This window comes from Nannospalax galili, unplaced genomic scaffold (assembly GCF_000622305.1).
Source record: "Nannospalax galili isolate Female #2095 unplaced genomic scaffold, S.galili_v1.0 scaffold470, whole genome shotgun sequence".
NCBI lineage: Eukaryota > Metazoa > Chordata > Mammalia > Rodentia > Spalacidae > Nannospalax > Nannospalax galili.
Genome location: NW_008327352.1, coordinates 197,578 through 215,770, shown reverse-complemented (window position 1 = coordinate 215,770; position 18,193 = coordinate 197,578). Strand labels below are relative to the sequence as shown.

Genomic DNA, 18,193 nt, shown 5'->3' with positions numbered 1-18,193 from the left:
ACACATACCCCATAGAAGCGGAAATCTCATAGGTTACCCTTAGTCTGACAAACTCGATTAAATTTAGGTTCTGCGAACTTATTTTTTATTAGAGAGAAAGAGAGAGAGAGAGAGAGAGAGAGAGAGAGAGAGAGAGAGAGAGAGAGAGAGAGAACACGTGTGCACATGCTCACATGTCGAGGTCATTGAGCAGCTTACGGAAGTTGGTTTCCTTCTTCTACCGTGTATATCCTAGAGAGTGAACTGAAGTCATCAGGCTTGGAAGCAAGTACCTTAACCCCTGAGCCATCTCATTAGCCAGGAATCTGGTCATATTTTGAGGGTCAGCATTCAGTCTACTAAAGATATTCAGTCTGGGTGATATATAGAAAGGTTACTCAATGGTCCAAAGAAATACTCTCAGGTTTCTACCTCTTCCAGCATACCCAGAAAACACACTTGAATTTGACTAACATGGCTTGCTGACCTGGTAGGAAAACAGTCTTAGGATATGACCACCTCATGAAGGCCTGGAGGAATGCTATTTCTTCCAACATATTTTCTACCATGAAGGTACACACTGAAAGATAACTTTTTTCATTATGAATGTTAAGGCCTTTGTTCTATTAGGAATGAAGACACTTTCACTGATGAATTATAATTCTCTTCTAATCATCCCAAACTTCTGATATCATATAAATATATCCATTCTGAAGATAATGCCATACAACATGCTGGGTGATATGTTTACCTCACAGGCACATAGACTGTAAGTTAATAGGTCACAACTAATTTTTTACAGGGAATGAATGTATATTGTTTGCTTCACCATAGATCTAACCCTCTGACACAATTTCCATGGTCTTAAATAGACAACCAAGTGAAATTTTTTGCCTAGATATGACCAAAGCTTAAAATTGTTTAAATATTTATTTTCTGGATCAATTCACCTCCTACATACCCAGTGTTGAGAATTCTCCACAGCAAACTTTTTAAGAACCTCAAGATTCAGAATCTGCATCTGTGTTTCTAAGCAAATGAAGTATGAAAAAAGATTTTGTATCATGCCACAAAATCATAGAAATAGACATAAAAGTTAGATTTCAATGCAATAATAATGTTGTTGGTTATAAATTTAGAAGGACATTGTAAGAGAATAGTAGGCTTTCTGACTCACCAGAAATCATTTACTTACACTAGAAATTGATGTCAAGTACATGAAACATCATAGAAGAGAAGCTGTCCTACTGAAGAGTTTCCTCAGAGCTTCCTTCATATCTCTGTTTCTAAGACTGTAGATAAAGGGGCTCAGCATTTGAGGGACCACATCACTGAAGCTGCTGCAGTTTTCTTTGATACGTTTGTGATGGCAGAGGAAATGTACACATGAAAACCTGTCCCATAGAACAAGAACACCACTGACAGGTGAGACCCACAGGTAGAAAAGGCTTTGTACTTTCCTTCTGATGATGACATTCTTAAGATAGAAGACACAATGTGGGCATAAGAAAAAATCATCCCAGAGAGAGGAATAACAACAAATACACAGGATGAAACATATATCAGAATGTTATCAATGAGGGTGTCCAAGCATGCCAGCTTGAGAATCTGAGGAAGTTCACAGAAGAAGCTTAGAATAGTCAGGTGAGTGCAAAAGGACAACTGCAGCACCATTGGACTGTGCACCAGGGAATCCACAACACTAATGAGCAGAGACAGTAGAATTAGCAGGACACAGAAACAGGGGTTCATGATGACTGTGTACCTTAGGGGATGACAACTAGCCATATAGCGGTCACAGGCCATTACTGCAAGGAGGCAGTTTTCTAATCCTCCAAAAATTAACACAAAGCTCATTTGGGTAAGGCAGCCTCTGTAAGTGATGCTGGGACTATTTTCTTGGATGTTCACTAGCATCTTTGGGATCACGCTTGTGCTTAAAAAGATGTCATTTAAGGACAGGTTGGAGAGTAAAAGGTACACAGGAGTGTGGAGATGTAAGTGTCGGGGGTTCGAACCCACGATCCCCGGTGAGGAAGCATGCTGTTCACCAGCCCACGCTGCCCCCATTACCTGGGGACACTCAGACTCAAGGGGGAAGTCTTAGTCAGGCAGAGACTCATTTATTGCAAGTGTTCCAAAGCTTATAAAGGCACCTGGAACTCCCCCTCCCCCCCAGGGTATATCTTAAGGATGGTCACGCACTGATCATGCACTCCTCAGCAGTGCGGAAGTATTCCTCAGACTTTCAAAGCAAGCCAGGCCACTCCCCCAGTAACTTCCTTTCGCACCTATGCAAGGTGGGACCTTTAGGTCCCCACAAGTAAGAGCTGAAAGTCAGGATTATTAGCATGTTTCCCAAGATAGTGACAAGGCACATGAAAAGGAACAGGCTGATGAGGGCAGGCTGCAGTTCTGAATCATCTGTCAGTCTCAGAAGAAGGAATTCTGGAGTAGATGTTTGGTTTCTATTTTCCATGCTATTGATGAATCTGGAGGAAATAAAGGATAATAAAATGTTTGTATCAAAAGCAGAAGTATTACTTTGGAGAGTATTAGACTATCGCCCTTGGACCCTAGAGATATGGCTCAGGAGTTAAAGCACTTGCTATACCAAATGTGACACTCAGAGTTTGATTTCCCAGAAACCAAGATAATGGGAAGGTGAGAATGTCAGCCTATCTGTAGTCCTAGCTATAGATGTCAGAGAGAAGAGAGCCCCAGAGCAAGCTGGCTAGCAAGAGAAGCCACACTGTTGAGCTCTGAGTTTGATTGAGAGAACCTGCCTCAGTGAATAAGGGAAAAGAACATTGAAGAATGATTCCAAACATTAATCTTGGGCCACCACATGAACATTCATGCAGGTGCATACACATCCAAACTTGAGTGTCCACATGCCAAAATATGCATATGCGCATGTACTCACACACATGAAAATTGGACAAAGAAAAAAATCAGCTAAAAAAAGGATATTCCTGTCGACATTTTAATCTGGAATTGAAGCTGTCATAACAGTGAGAAAAAATACATTGTAAACCATCCAGGCTGTAGTTCTTCTTATAGGAAAGTGAAGCAAACAAATGATATACTGAAAAATACCCTCAATATCACATAAAGAAAATTAAATAGAGAAGCTTTTTATATAGTCTTAATATTTGAGGGGAGATATTTCTGCTCAAAGGAAATTGACTGTCTCCTCAGGAATGTATGTAAAATAAAGATGAACAGCTTGATAAGTGTGTGAAAATATATTGAAAATATGCAAAAGTATTGAAAGGACTTCTTCCTCATCATTTTTGACATATCCTCTTGTCACAGCTTCCTAGGAAGACAAATTAGTAGCACTATTGAGTTCTTTGTGAGTGTTATTTAAAGGTGTTAATTCTACCTTGTAGCTTCAAGAGGAGTAAAGTTCAACATCACGCATGGATATTGAAGGAGGAAGGTATGTACATGGGAAGTGGTGCATCCTTTGCAAAATGAAAACCAAATGAATCCATGACCTCCTTGTCCTAAAGGATCATCATCTTAGCCAGGGTCTCAAGAGGGACCATCACAGACTGACTCCTAGTCAATGTATTCCTGGGAATTCATTATCTAAAGTTCCTCATTACATAAGGATTTGCTTTAGAGTTTTGACCCCAGGAGTGTACATCCCCAGAGAATATAACTATAGGAAATTGGAGTTCACATTCATTCTGTTTCTTATTCCAAGTTAAGCATCCAATAATCAAGGTTCTTATTTCTATTCTCTTCCATTTCACATGCCTTGAACATATATCACTTATTTTTTCTATTAAATTTCAATCTTATATTTGCCATATACGTTTGTTCCACAATATCAACAAGCCTGAATTAAGTTTAGGTTACAAAAATACATCCAACATGCATGCCTCTAAATACTAGTAATATCAGCTAAAATATTTTTAAAATGCCAAAACTCAGAGACATCCCTTCTCAAGTTTCATTAATGTTGTTAGAATTCTTATTGTAATTTTTAATGTTTTCTATAGAAGATTAAAAGTTACAATGCTTGAATGTTGATTACAGAAAAAAGTATAGACAGAGATGTTGATTCTTGTTGAGAGCTTTACTAATATTCTATCTAATTTGAATGTAATAGTTTAATGTTTATTGTCCTTTAGAATATTGGAAATAAAGGAAACTTTTTCTGCATTTTAAGTTGAGACTTTAATTGAATTAGAAAATCATGTTAAACAGGGTATTTGGTTAGAACTTAACATTAACTGAATATGTTTAACTAGCTTTTCATGGCACTCCTCATTTTTAATAAAAACACATTTAACATTTCTGTATTTTCTTTTTAGTAGTTTATTGTTCATGTTAACTTTTTCTATGAATTTTACAATTTATGATCCTCAGGATATATTATTTGACAACCAACTTTTCTCAAAGTGATATTATAATTTTCACCTAATTCAATGAACTTTTACTAACCTATATGATTTCACAGCTTAATTAATTTCTCTGTAATATTTCAATGTTGACATAAAGTAAATCAATAAAATCCAGTCTTTTACATTTTTCCTCATTTATTTTTATTTTATAAGTATGCACGTTTTTCCTGCATATATGCAATGCTCCCATGTCTTGCAATGCTTGTGGAGGCCATAAGAGGGCATCAGACCTCCTGGAACTGGAGTTACAGATGGTTATTAGTTGCCATGTAGGTTCCGGAATTGAACTCAGGTCCTCTGCATGAGAAGCCAGTGCTCTTATCCACTGAGCCATCTCTCCAGCCCCAAATCAAGTCTTCTCATGCCCATTCTTCCCAAATTGTAGTGATCCATGAGGATGACTTTCTTTTTATAACTTCCATTCAGAAAAGCAACATGCAATATGTGACTATTGATATCTTGGGTATGGATCTATACTTTGAAGACTGGGCAACCTAACAGGCATCATACCAGTCAGGAAAACTGACACTCCATCTCTCAGCATCTATCAAGTGCCTACAGATCCTCAACTAAGCCTGACAATTTCTGCCCTACTCTCCCATCCATGCTGGGCCTCTGTCTGCCTTGAGTTTTCACAGGTCTTGTGCATGCTGTCATAAGTGCTGTGGGATTATATGTGCAACTACCCCGTGGTGTTCAGACAATATAGTTTCCTGGTATTCATCTACCATCTCTGAGTCTTAAAGGGCTTCCACTCCCTGCTCAATTTCTTAGCCTTATCTATTTTACTAACTGTTTGAGAATTTCATACATGCATATAATGTGTTTTTATCAAATTTAGCCCAACTTCTCTCCCCTCCAACTCCTCCAATATCTTTCCACTAGTTTTTGTTCCCAAATTTATATACTTTTTGAAATATACTGAGTCCCTATAGTGTTACAATATGTCCACAGGGCCATCCACACTCCTAAAGAAAGCTTTCACTAACCCTTTAATTATCAATAGCTTTTCAGATAGGGGTTAAACTTCATGAGCCCCTCTTTGATACACACTGGGATTTTGTCTGGCTTCTTTTTCTCTATGTCTTATTCACTCAGACACAGTCACTGAAAGCTCATGTGGGTAATTCTCTTGTCAAGTGCTAAAAATACTGTTTGATTCATAGCAATCCTCCACCACCTCTGTACCTTACAATCTTCCTGCCCTCTATTCCACAATAATTCCTGAACCCATAGTGAGGGATGCGATGTACATATCTTATTTAGTACTAAATACCCTAAGGTCTCAATTATATGTTCTTTGTTAATTGTGAGTCTCTGTTTTAGTTCCTGTTCATGCAAAATGAAGCTTCTTTGATGAAGGTTGAGAGAAGTGCTAGTATATGGATATAAAGATAAGTATTTAGGGATAGTTTAATACAACGTTCATTTAGCAGACTACATATAGTAGTAGTAAGTTCTTGCCTAGAACCTATGACATACCCAGCCATAGGTTATTGTTCCAGTTAACAGGACCAGGCATGAGTTACATCTCCAGTAGAGGCCCTTAAATCAATTCATAAAGGGTTGGTTACTCCCATAACATTCATGCTGCTATTACATCAGTGGGCAGCTATGTCTTGCCAGATTACTTGTTGTAGTTCATAAAATTCAGAGCTAGGTAAGACTATTGATTACTTTTCTTCTTCAGGAGCATGTATAACACCTTCCACCAGTATGAAAGCTAGCCAATAGGGGTGAAGTTTCCAAGTTAGTATCAGCTTTATTTCTCCCTGTTCTACAACTCAAGTATGTAGCATTTTAAATAAGTTCTACAAGGTAACCCAGAGTTATGGCAATGTTTGTGATATTTAAGGGATCTATAAGACATCACTGACCACCAATTCAAAAAGAAATGTCTTAGAGTATTTCTGCCAACCTCTTCTGCAAAAGTTCCTGATCCTTGGAGGAGGTGGTAGGTATGGGATGATCTTCCTCCCATTGTGGCAATCAGCCTGCTTTCTTTTGCAATACAGGACAACCTGCCCAAGGGTGGCACTGCCCACAGTTGACTTAACTCTGCCACATCATTAAACAATCAAGAAAACACCCCATAGACATGGCCACAGGCAAATCCAATGGAAGGAGTCCCTCAGTTGAGGTTCCCTCTTCCCAGGTATGTCAAGTTGACTACTAAAGCTGTCCAGCACAATTGAACCCTTGTCAACTTGACACATAAATGCATCACTTTTAAACCACAAATATTCCATTTCTTATCCCCAAACTACAATGTTAATATTACAACATCAGATAGTAAAACTTTAAAAGTTCTACAGACTGGGCTGGAGAAATGTCTCAGTGGTTAAGAGCACTGACTGCTTTTGCAGAGGACCCATGTTCGATTCCCAGCACCCACATGGTGGCTATGAACTGTCCTTAACTCCAGTTCCAAGGGAATCTGCAGCCCTCTCCTGACTTCCGTGGCATTTCACGACATGGGTCCACTCACATAGATGCAGGCAATATATTCAGACACACAAAATTTTTTTTAAGTCCCACAGACCTTAAAAAATCCAGACAGTTTAAAAAGTTAAAAGTCTCTTTTAAAAGTCTCTTAATTGTGGACCCCTGTAAAATCAAAAGCAAGTTAAGTATAGTCTTATTTCACAAGGGAAGAATCAAGCACACTTAAGCAAAACCAAAGCCCGGTAAAGTAGCTCAAGGCTGGACATCTGGGATTCATTCACAATTTTCTGGGCTACAAAGAGCCAGAGTGTTAACTGGAAATGTCCTCCAACCACTATGTGGGCAAGCTATAGTCACACCTCCTTCCCAGTTTCATTAAGGAGTTGAGGCTGGACTCATTTATCAGCCCCCAATAAGTCGACCTTAGCTGCATGTGGGGGGAGGGGCAAAGGATATATAAGCCAAGAACACCAAGAGGCATCACAATTTTGTGCTGATATTGGGAGGTCACAGGATCTGTATTTTGAGTGTGGACTCTACAGCACAGCTGTAAATGTGAGGCACCACTCCTCTGTAAATAAACCACTACCCTATGCTCTGTTAAAAAAGTAATAAAATAAAAATTAAAAAAAACAGATGAAGCACAGGCCAGGGGAGCAAACCAGTAAGCAGCATTCCTCCATTGTCTGTGCTTCAGTTCCTGCCTCCAGAATCCTGCCCTGAGTTCCTACCTTGGGCTCCCTCAGTGATAAACTGTGACCTGGGAGCTGTGAGATAAACCCTTTTCCTTAAAAAAGAAAGAAAGAAAGAAAGAAAGAAAGAAAGAAAGAAAGAAAGAAAGAAAGAAAGAAAGAAAGAAAGAACTCAGGGCTGGAGAGACAGCTCAGCAGTTATGAACACTAACTATTCTTGCAGAAGACCCAGGTTTGAGTCCACATCCATATGGCAGCTAACAACTGTCCATAATTCCAGTTCCAGGGGATCTGACAGCCTCTTTGGGGCATTGCATGACACAGGTGCACTTACCTACATGCAGACAATACACGCATACACATAAAATAAAAATAATAAATAAAATATTTTTTAAAAAGAAAAGAAATAACTCATATCTTTTACTTGGTTTTTGTTTGATACTCTATGACTCATGGGAGAGGCATTATATCCCTGTACAGGGTAAATACATTTAAACTATTTTTATGAGTGAAATCTAACCAAGTATAACATAATAGATGTTTTATTTAAGAATATTCTGATATCTTTATTGAAAATGGAGACTTACAACTTTTCTTACAGTCTTCTAAGATGAAAGAAAGTGCACATTAAAATGCTTTGAAGGGATTGGGAAGAGGTTTTTTAATAAAGCTCTCAGTAGGACACAGTATGAACACTGGAAATTCATGTGAATCTTCTCTGAAAGATATACTTAAAACTTGCACTTCTGCAGAGGTCAGTGAAGATTTAAGAGAAAGAATGAGTGTTTAAACTTTTATAATACAGTACCAAATATTCATAATCATTATTTTACCTATGTATATGACACAGTTTCTGTAGCAAAAATCAAAAACAGATTTCTTGAAATTATTTAGATAAGGAAGTTTTTGTATCTATGAAGAATAACTTTAATTCCCTAAAGGAATATGTGCCATGTATTCCTGGTGCATGAAATGGAGGTGAGGTGAGAGATGAGAGAGTTGAGTATTGTAAACATACCTGAGGGGTCAGGACATAAGCTATACTAAAGTCGTTTTGACACCTTTGTTTTTTGAGAACATTCACTTCTGGAATCAGAATGATAACAGAGCTATTCTAATGAGTACCATCGGATGTTGCGCTGTCAAGGATACAAAGATTAAAGGAGAAATCTGGCACTCAGCAGACCTTCCTCAGTCAGAAAAGCACACCTATTCTGCCTCATAGTTATTTATTAGCCACAAACCAATGGTTCAATATGTCTCCACTTGACAGGAAAAGACACATCTATCTTCAATATCCAAGTAAGTTGTTGAATAACATTTATCTTGTAATCAAATATGTCACCTGAAGTACATATTTCATATTTTGAAAGTATTTGGGGGCATAATTATATATCTAACTAATACATAGATTAGCTTGTGGTAATTCCTATATGCTTTCTCAGCAAAGCATAAACTCCAAGGCTATCACATTTCTAGGCAAATGTAGCTTATTACTATGTGCTAAACATGTATTCTTATATTTACATACAAGTATCCCAGTCACTACTCATCAAAGACTCTCCTTTTGCAACAAACAGAGATTATTACAGAGCTCCACAGATATTTTCTGTCAATTGCCCAACCTGAAGTGATACATCTAAAATGGAACATCTACATCTAAGGCTCACAGAACATAGTGGAATAAGGAGTAGGGAGAATACTAATACATCTCTCAACTCTAATCAATGAAGCTCCCTCATGAAAGAGAGAACCATGTACACAAAAGGACACAAATGACCAAAGCATAGAGAAGAGTCTGCAGAGTGTGGGTCCTTGGACAGGACTTCAATATCAAATTCCACCCACACAGGGCTCAGGGACTACTGCAGAAGTGGGAGAAGAAGGATTGTGAGACCCAGGGAGGAGATACATGACCATATGGAAATAGAATCCTATAGGCTCCTGGGACATTGCTCATATGAACCTACAGCAATGATGTCAGGATGTACAAGACCCATACAACCTCAAGTAGACAAAAACCCAGCATAGAGCTATAGAAATGGACAGCAGGTCCTAATCTTAGCCAAAGAACTATTGGCAACTGATTACTACTGGGTGAAGGAAAGCTGATCTTCTTAAAGGGAGTGACTCTAGACTGGCTGACTAGACCTCAGTGAATGAATTTACACTGAGGGATGTCTGTGGACACTAACTTGACCTGATAGGACAACACAAATGACAGAGTGCATGAAATCCAATAGGGAGCTACAGGAGGGTGCCAACATGGAAGGGGATGTAAAGATGATTAAGTTGTTCTGTAAAAAATACACAAAAATTCAATAAAAATTGCATACAAAATAAAATAAAAATAATAAAACAAAAATATTTTTAAAATTCAAATAAAGAATATTGACTTTAATGGTGTTCCATTACAAATCCCAAAGGTTTTTTTCAGCACTTATGTATTTATAGCATTTATCAGGAAATCATTATTCCCTTCATTCCTGTGCTTTTCTACACTTGGACAAAATATTGCTTTTTTCATATTTATGGGCAATGCCAAGTGCAGTAGTTAATGAGATAGATAAACAGGAAATGACAGTATTTTTAGAGTATCATTGTTTGGGTGGCCCTTATTTTAATATTTTTAGTATGATATACCTACATGGTCTTCTCACTGAAGTTAAAATTTGGCAAGATTCAAGATTTTTATAGTTGAATAACCATACACATTTCAATGATTATTAAATTCAAACTAATTAACACATCCATCACATTTCCTTTTGTACAAGTTAGCTATCCATGTATTTCACATGGTTGGTAGTTTTTCCTTCCACAAAGCATGTGGGGGAATCTGGATAACAATCAGAGTGTGTGGGTCTGATATTCTACAAAGTGATAAATTTTCAGTTTCATTCACTTCTGCATCTTCTCCTAAAGATGGATATCACTCACTACTCTGTAGTGACACTTCCAACAGGGCATTGATTTTTTAGTAAGATAACCTTGGATTACTATCAGGAACATTTCTTTTTTCTGAGGCCAGAGACCTGACTCAGCAGTTAAGAGCACTGGCTGCTCTTGCAGAGGACCGGGATTCAATTCCCAGCACCAACATGAGAGTTTACAACCATCTGTAACTCCAATTCCAGGGGACAGTGTACCCTCTTCTGCCCTCCCCAGGCATTGCACGGCATGGGTGCACTTACATACATGCAGGCAATACACTCATACACATAAAATAAGAATAATAAATAAAATATTTTTTAAAATAAAGCTTCTGCTTTCTAATTAACACATTGTTTTCATTTCTATCTCCTTAGAAGTCTATGCATTTAATTACTTTTTTCACTGAATTTCATTTTTATAACAATATGCCTCTTCTCCCTTTATTAAAAGAAACCCCTTAAGATGGAACATGTATTAGCTTCTTTTCTGTTGCTATCATAAAACACTGTGAACAAGAGAACTTATGAAAGGAAGCAATTGAGTTTATGGTTCCAGGGAAATTAGGGTTTGTCACGGTTAGGAAGCATGGCGGCAGAGGTGGCTGGAAAAAGAAGTGCAGAGAGTGACTGGAGATCCAGCAAGGCTTAAAAACTCTCTAAGGTCACCCCCAGTGACCTGCTTCTTCCAGCATAACTAACACTTTCTAGGTAATTCCAAGACAGCGCCACCAAGTGAGGACAAAAATGTTTAAATACTTGGGGCTCATGGGTACATTCTCATTCAAACCACCACAGAGCATTACCCAATTTCTCTTACATATACTTGCCTATGATCTTCATGTATAGATGCAGCATTTTCTAATCCTTGCTTGACTCTTCCTTGATAAATGCCATCTATTCTCTGAAACACATTTCTTTGGTAGATTTGAACTTACCATAAATGCAAGGAGATTTCTAGAGTCTTTGTTTAAAAGAAAATGTTAAAATAAGAAACACTGATAATTTTGAAATGGTAATTTTGTACCTTTGAGGTTCTCGAGTAATGTGAGTCATGATCACCTCCACAGACAATCTGAGCTCTGCCTATTCAGTGAAAAGCACTAGATGTAACCCCACATCTCCTGTGTTCACTCAGGTAGAATGGACAGTTATCATGGTACATTTTCAATTTGTAAAGACTTTTCCATATCTCAGAGGTAACCATAATTTATAAACCATTGTTTAAGAACATAAATTTCATAAGTTTATTCTCACTTTTTAATTTTATAAGCCATGGAAAAATCTGATTGATAAATCATGCCTTATAGTTTTTTTTTCTTTTTTTTATACACTCAGTTCTTGGCATAATACATGAAGCATAGTTTTTAGTAAAATTAAATTAAATTGTTTCCTTTCTCATGTCTTTTTACAAATTTTATTTATTGACTTTTTACAAATTTTATTTATTAAATGCGTATGGTGTTTTGCCTGCATATAAGCACTTGTGCCATGAGTGTACCATGCCTGAAGAGGACAGAAGAGAGTGTGTTGGATCCCCTGGAACTAAAGCAACTGATTGTTAGCTGCCATGTGCGTGCTGAGAACTGAACCTGGGTCCTCTGAAAGAGCAGCCATGCTCTTAATCACTGAGCCATCTCTCCTGCCCCCTTTTATTCAGGTCTTATGCACATAGTCATGCTGCTCTGAGTTCATGGTTATAGGTGTGACAACCTGTAGTAGATCTACATAAGAGAAAACAAAACATAAGGGCAGGAGAGATGATCCCATGGGTAAAGGCATTTTCCAGCAAGACTGATAATCTGAGTTCTATTCTCAGGTCACACATAGTAGAAGGAGAGAACCAATTTCTACAAGTTGTCTTCAGTCTATATGTGCACAGGTCACACACAAGCCCACACACATAGAAAAACACACAATAAATAAGTGTAAAAGACATGAGAGTAGGAACAAGACCAATTGGGAAGAAGGGAGTCAGCAAGTAGGGGAAGTGGATAATAGGAACCAATGTGAATATGATCACAGGATATTGTCCACAAGTACGAAGTTTTCAAAAATGAAAAACAATGTTAATTTTAAAGTAAGATTTTAAAAAAGAAGTGGAGAGAAAGCCTAGCAGATGAAAATATTTGAGGAAACAACTGGGTCCACAGTGTTCATGGGAAAGTTTGTATGCTGAATGTCTATTTCCTTAAGATTAAAAATATCAGATAAATCTGGAGGCCTGATAAAATATAGACTCCCAGTCATCAGCTTCCAGTCTTTGTGAGCAGAAAGTATGGACAGGGGATAAAGAGATTATATTTCTCACATGTTCTCACATGTTGTTGCAGCTCCTGGTGGTGGTCCTTATGTTAGTTTCATTCAGTGTTGCCATTAGATTCATCAACATGGAAAGTGGAAAACAAACAGATGTCCTACAGTTTTTTCTTATGGGACCAAGAGATGATTTGACCATTAGTCGCCTCATATTCAGCCTCTTTCTATCCATATACCTGCTCACCATTCTAGGAAACCTACTCATCATCCTGGTTGTGAGTGCCAATTCCCATCTCCATATTCTCATGTATTTCTTTTTTTGTAACCCTTCTTTTGGTGACATCTGTTTAAGTACAGCCACCATCTCTAAGATGCTGGTGAACATGCAAGCATTAGTTGCTCAGGTTGCCTCATTCAGCTCTGTTTTGTTTTGGAATTTGCTTCCTGTCTACTTGCTGTGATGGTGAATGACTGTAATGTGGCCATTTGTCTGAGCTACACAGTCATCATAAACCCCTGCCTCTGTGGTGTGCTAATTCTATTGGCCATGCTAATTAGTCATGAAAATACTACATTTCTGAGTCTAATGCTGTTAAGACTGACTTTCACAGATCTAGAGATCCCTATATACTTCTGTGAACTTGTACTGCTCATTGAGATGGCCTGTTCTGACACCCTCATCAACAATATGTATGTCTAAGTTCATCATTCATATTTATCTATATTCCAATGTTTGGAATCATTTTCTCTTACACCAAAATTGTCTCCTCATTTATGAAAATTCATCTTCAGTGGAGGCAGATGCAGAGATTTTTCTACTAGTGGATCTCATTCTTCATTTGTGTCCTTGTTCTATGAGACAATGTTTGGATGTTACACTAGTTTGGAACTTAATGCTTCAACAAGAAAGACTGAGGTGGCTTTACTGATGTACAGTGTGGTTCCTCAAATGATAAACCCTTTATCTATAGTCTGAAAAACATGATGGATACCTTGAGGAAACTCATCCAAAAAACATGGTAAAATAAAGCAGATTTTCAAAGTAGGTAGGCAAGGTGTCAAGGTGCCAGATCAGAAAGGCCACCGGAGTATGACCTAACAGTCTAGTTGTATGGTAGATACAGCCACAAATGAATTACACATAACCATTCTGTGTCTGCAGGTTGGTATGTTGGAGGTCTACAAAAAGTATTTTTTTTTTGTTTTCAGTTGATTCAATTTATGTTACCAGACTTTGGGTAACAGCTTGTATCCCAACAAAACACTTTCAGCTGCATGACTTTCATAAGTCAATCAAAAAAGCCAAAATAATAGTTTAAAGCAGAAAAAGGCTATTTATTCAATGTGTCCACATTGGAAAGAGGAAAAAGGAGATCCAGTCCATTTTGGGGATGATAACATGAATGAGTTTGAGGTTTATATATGATCTAAGAGATATGTGCAACTAAGCAATCCAGTCAAGGTGTGTACCTTCAACTACCCTTGTAGCAGTTCAAAGTCTCTCCTTCAAGGTCATCTGCAGTAGTCTTCAAAATTTTATTATTATTATTATTATTATTATTATTAATTATTTTTAACAGAGCATAAGGTAGGGATTTATTTACAGAAGAGTGGCACCCCACATTTTCAGCTGAACCTTGGGCTGTCAGCCAATTTCAGTGAGATTCTATTTATACTATGTGGAGGCCAGATCCAGGTGCACTCAGGTGGTCTGCTGAGTTCTCAGTGTCTAGGCCAGTTGGAGACCTAAACAGCCACTCTCAGGCTGTCTACTAAGGTCTGACTACCTACAGTAGTCTTAGTAATACATGCTGTGTTTCCTCCAAAGACAGACTTTTTATCTGTGGTCTGAGCAAGATGTACATGAAAGAATACATTAAGAAATACATTAAGCTAAGTGGTGACACACACCTTTAACTCCAGCACTCAGGAGGCAGAGGCAGGCAGAACTCTGTAAGAGCAAGGCCAAATGGCCTACACATCCAGTTATAGAAGAGTCAGGACTACACAGTGAGACCCTGTCTAAAAGTCCCCACCTCAAATAAAAATGAATATATCAAAACATCTCAATTTTCATTTTACCCTGACTTTGTCCTTGGCCTTATTAATGAGTACAAGAACACTGATTAAGTCAAATGGGCACTTCCTTTCCAATGTTTCTGTGCTACAGTGATTGATACAACAATGCTTAAGGAATTTGAACACTGACATATTTGAAAAACTATTTTGGTCTTGTCTAGCACTGGGATATTTGAAAAATCACTTGCCATTTCTGAGGTCTTTTTTCTTGACCAGGTTTCAGAGAAGTAGAAATCATCAAAGCAAACTTATTATAGATAATTTTGGCAGGAAGAATTTTTCAGAGTAATGCTACCAAGAGTGAGATGCTAAAATAAATGAAAGACCTAAGTACAGATTTCACCATGGTTAGTAGACTGCTCTCCATGTCAATCCTTGTTAAAATATATGTGTGAATTCACAAAATATTCACATTTCACCATTTTACAAGAAATAGGGTTTTTAAAATATTTTTAAGTTTATCTTATGGATATACATGTGTGTGTAAGCTGGGTATGTGAATATAGTACCTACAGAGATCAGAAGACTGTGTTAGGGCCCCTAGACATGGAGCTAGAGCCAGTTGTGATCTGCCCAAATTTGGTGCTCCAACATGAGTACTCCATCAGGGAACCAAACTCTGGTCCTCTGGAACAGAGGTACGTGCTCTTAACTGCTAAGTCATTGCTTTAGGCTCCTGAACAATGTTTTCTGAGACTTGTGACCAGGACTGTGCCCATAAATTTTCCTGAGGAGAGTCTGTTTAAGATGAGGTAGGTATGCAGAAAACAGAGGAGCTGTGCATCACCAGTCAACATTTATAGCCACTGGGTTTAGGCTCAGTGGGAAATAAGTGAGTTATTAATAAAGTACCAACAGTACCAAACTCACATTTCTCAATCATGAATATTGCCTAAATTATCTATTGCATAATTTGACATTTATGAGTTATTATGAGACATTTACTGAAATATTTTAATGAGTTACATGTATGAGGATCACTGCATGCCAGACAAAATAAAAGCACTATCATTGAACATTACTGAAAGAATTGTGATTTCCACTTTAATTGCTTTCTAAAGATGTGTATTTATTCTTCAAGGAGTTATGATTATTTTATTTCCAGAAACCAGGATATCTCCAATTTTCTGAGGTCTCCACTTCAATTCAGGTGTAACCTACCCAGTTTCAGGTAATGGTCTTTCAAAGCCTCATTGCAGAGTGTGAGTGTGCTCCATATGGCCTGGACCCCTGCCTTTCAGGACATTTCTGCAAGTCTTCTTTGCTCACTCTTGCATTTTGCACACCTGTAAAACCAGCACCATGTGGATGATACTCTTAAGTACTGCCACAATCTCAAGATGTAATCTTTCCCCCTTCTAAGGAAGAAAAATATATAATCTGTGCATTTAATATTGTTTACCATATGCTTTTGATGCCCAATGCCTCTTATTTTATCATTTATTTTTCCCTATGTTTTAGGACATAGTAATTGCAAGTCTACTGTTTTACTTAGTAAATGCTTAACCAAAGTGGATATAAAAAATAGAACTAACAATGGAGAACTCAGAAAACCAGAAATACCATAATTATCTGATGGGAATCCCCATTTACAATTGTCCTATTTACCAAATTCCATTGTAAGAATGTTTAACTAGCTGTCAGTAAATTTGCATTTGTATTCAACTTTTAATTGTTTAACAATGAAAAGAATTTCCTGAAATTGTTTTATGGCTATTTTGTGACATACAGGTAACTAAGTTCTAAATTATGAGAAGCTGTAGTTTAAACTCATCAATGAAAACTGAAAAAGATGACATGTAAAACTCTACAAAATCTGCAAGCTGAACTGAAGGGGTTGCCTAGAATTTCAGAGCATTAGCTCATCTGGACCTGCATGCATCAAAGAAAGTGTTGAGTTCTCCAACTCTCAGGGTAAGGTACTTCATATCTTGGCTGTCTGGTTTTCTCTAAGAGTTCTATCACAGCTGCAAGGTCTTCCTCAATGCTTTTTTTGCAAGGCAGCTGTTAATGTTTAGGGACCATGTGGTTTACCACAGCAATAATGCCTCTCCTTGTATTTTCTCCATTTACTTTTTCATTTCTGCATCAAAATACCTGACAAAAATCAACTTAAATGAAGCATATTTTATCTTGGTTCACTGAGTACAAACAATCAGTAATGGTGGGAAAGTAATGACAGCATGAGTATGACTCTGCTAGTTACATTTAATGCACAGTTAGGAAGCACAGAACAATAAATTCTGTTCCAAATAGTGGTTGGTTGGCCAGTACCAGCATTTGAGGATTGTGTTAGAAATGAAATTTTCAAATCTTTTCCTGTTTTCTTAATCTCACTTTGTAAGGCAACACTCCAAGTTCTTACACATCATTTATTGATCCTGATGTTAGACACTTGGAAAAAACAGATCTATGACCCAGAAACAATATTTACTTAGAGTCAATATTAACTGTACAAAGCAGGAAGTTGTATTGTACCTTTATGATACTCTGATCATATTTACATTCTCTGGTTTCCTAACTTATGTCTTATCCTCTCTTTTTTTACTTCTACATTCTTAAGAATTACTCTTTTACCTTTATTTTCTCTAAATTTCATATATATGAGAAAACATGCTGCTCTCTATTTTCATCCATTTTTCTGAAAAAATTAACCACAACAAAGAAGAAATACTTTTGGTTGTAGATTTCCTAGTAGTAAAATATTGGATATTTTCAAAATCATAACTGAGTGTTTAGTGATCACGCATGGACATTCAAACTTTTATATGTTGTTATGTATTATAATATTAAAAATAAGTATGTCTCTTGTTGGAAATACTATTATTTATTTTCTTTCTGATTGTAAATGTTATTTGGATATTCTCCATATCTTTTTTGGCAATTTTTTATAGAATTTTTGTGTATTTCATACAGAACATCTTAATCATCTTTATATTCCCCTCCCCACTGGCACCTTCCCATAGCTTCCCACCACTGGAATTCATACATTCTGTCATTTGTGTTAAGGCCTATCATGTCAAGTCAGTGTCCCCAGATGTCCCTCAGTGCAAGTTCATCAACTGGGGTCTAGTCAGCCAATCTAGAGTCCCTCCCTTTAAGAAGATCAGCTCTTCCTCAGTCAGCAGTAATCAACTTCCCAATAGTTCCTTCACTATGGTTGGAAACTGCTACCCATTTCCACAGTTCTGTACTGGGGTTTTATCTGTTCCAGTTTGCATGGGTCTTGTGCATGCTAACACCATTGCTGTAGGTTCATATCAGCAAGGTCTCAGGAACCTGTAGGACTCTCTCCACATGGTCATGCACCTCCTCCCTGGCTCTTACAATCTTTCCACCCCCTCTTCTGCAATGATCCCTGAGCCCTAGGTGGGTGGAGTTTAATATAAGAGTG

At 37.5% G+C, this 18,193-nt stretch overlaps 1 protein-coding gene and 1 pseudogene across 2 annotated transcripts; one reads left to right on the top strand and one right to left on the bottom strand.

The window, feature by feature from the left end:
* Window positions 1-1,287: 1,287 nt before the first annotated feature.
* On the bottom strand, window positions 1,288-2,458 carry LOC103729948 (olfactory receptor 7G2-like). 2 transcript variants are annotated; one of them, XM_017796911.1, is made up of 2 exons: window positions 2,307-2,458; window positions 1,288-1,984 (listed from the first exon to the last, which is right to left on the bottom strand). In XM_017796911.1, the coding sequence occupies exons 1-2, from the start codon at window positions 2,456-2,458 to the stop codon at window positions 1,288-1,290; spliced, it is 849 nt and encodes a 282-aa protein (XP_017652400.1). The 2 variants fall into 2 exon arrangements, with proteins under 2 accessions (XP_017652400.1, XP_017652386.1); XM_017796897.1 differs by having other exon boundaries at window positions 1,288-1,997; window positions 2,308-2,458.
* A 10,393-nt stretch (window positions 2,459-12,851) lies between these two features.
* On the top strand, window positions 12,852-13,696 carry LOC108490540 (annotated as a pseudogene).
* Window positions 13,697-18,193: the final 4,497 nt, after the last annotated feature.

Coding starts and splice junctions, on each gene's coding strand:
- LOC103729948 (XM_017796897.1), bottom strand. CDS start 2,458: ATGGAAAATAGAAACCAAACATCTACTCCAGAATTCCTTCTTCTGAGA. Junction 1,998..2,307: donor AATAATCCTGACTTTCAGCT/CTTACTTGTGGG, acceptor CGGGGATCGTGG/GTTCGAACCCCCGACACTTA.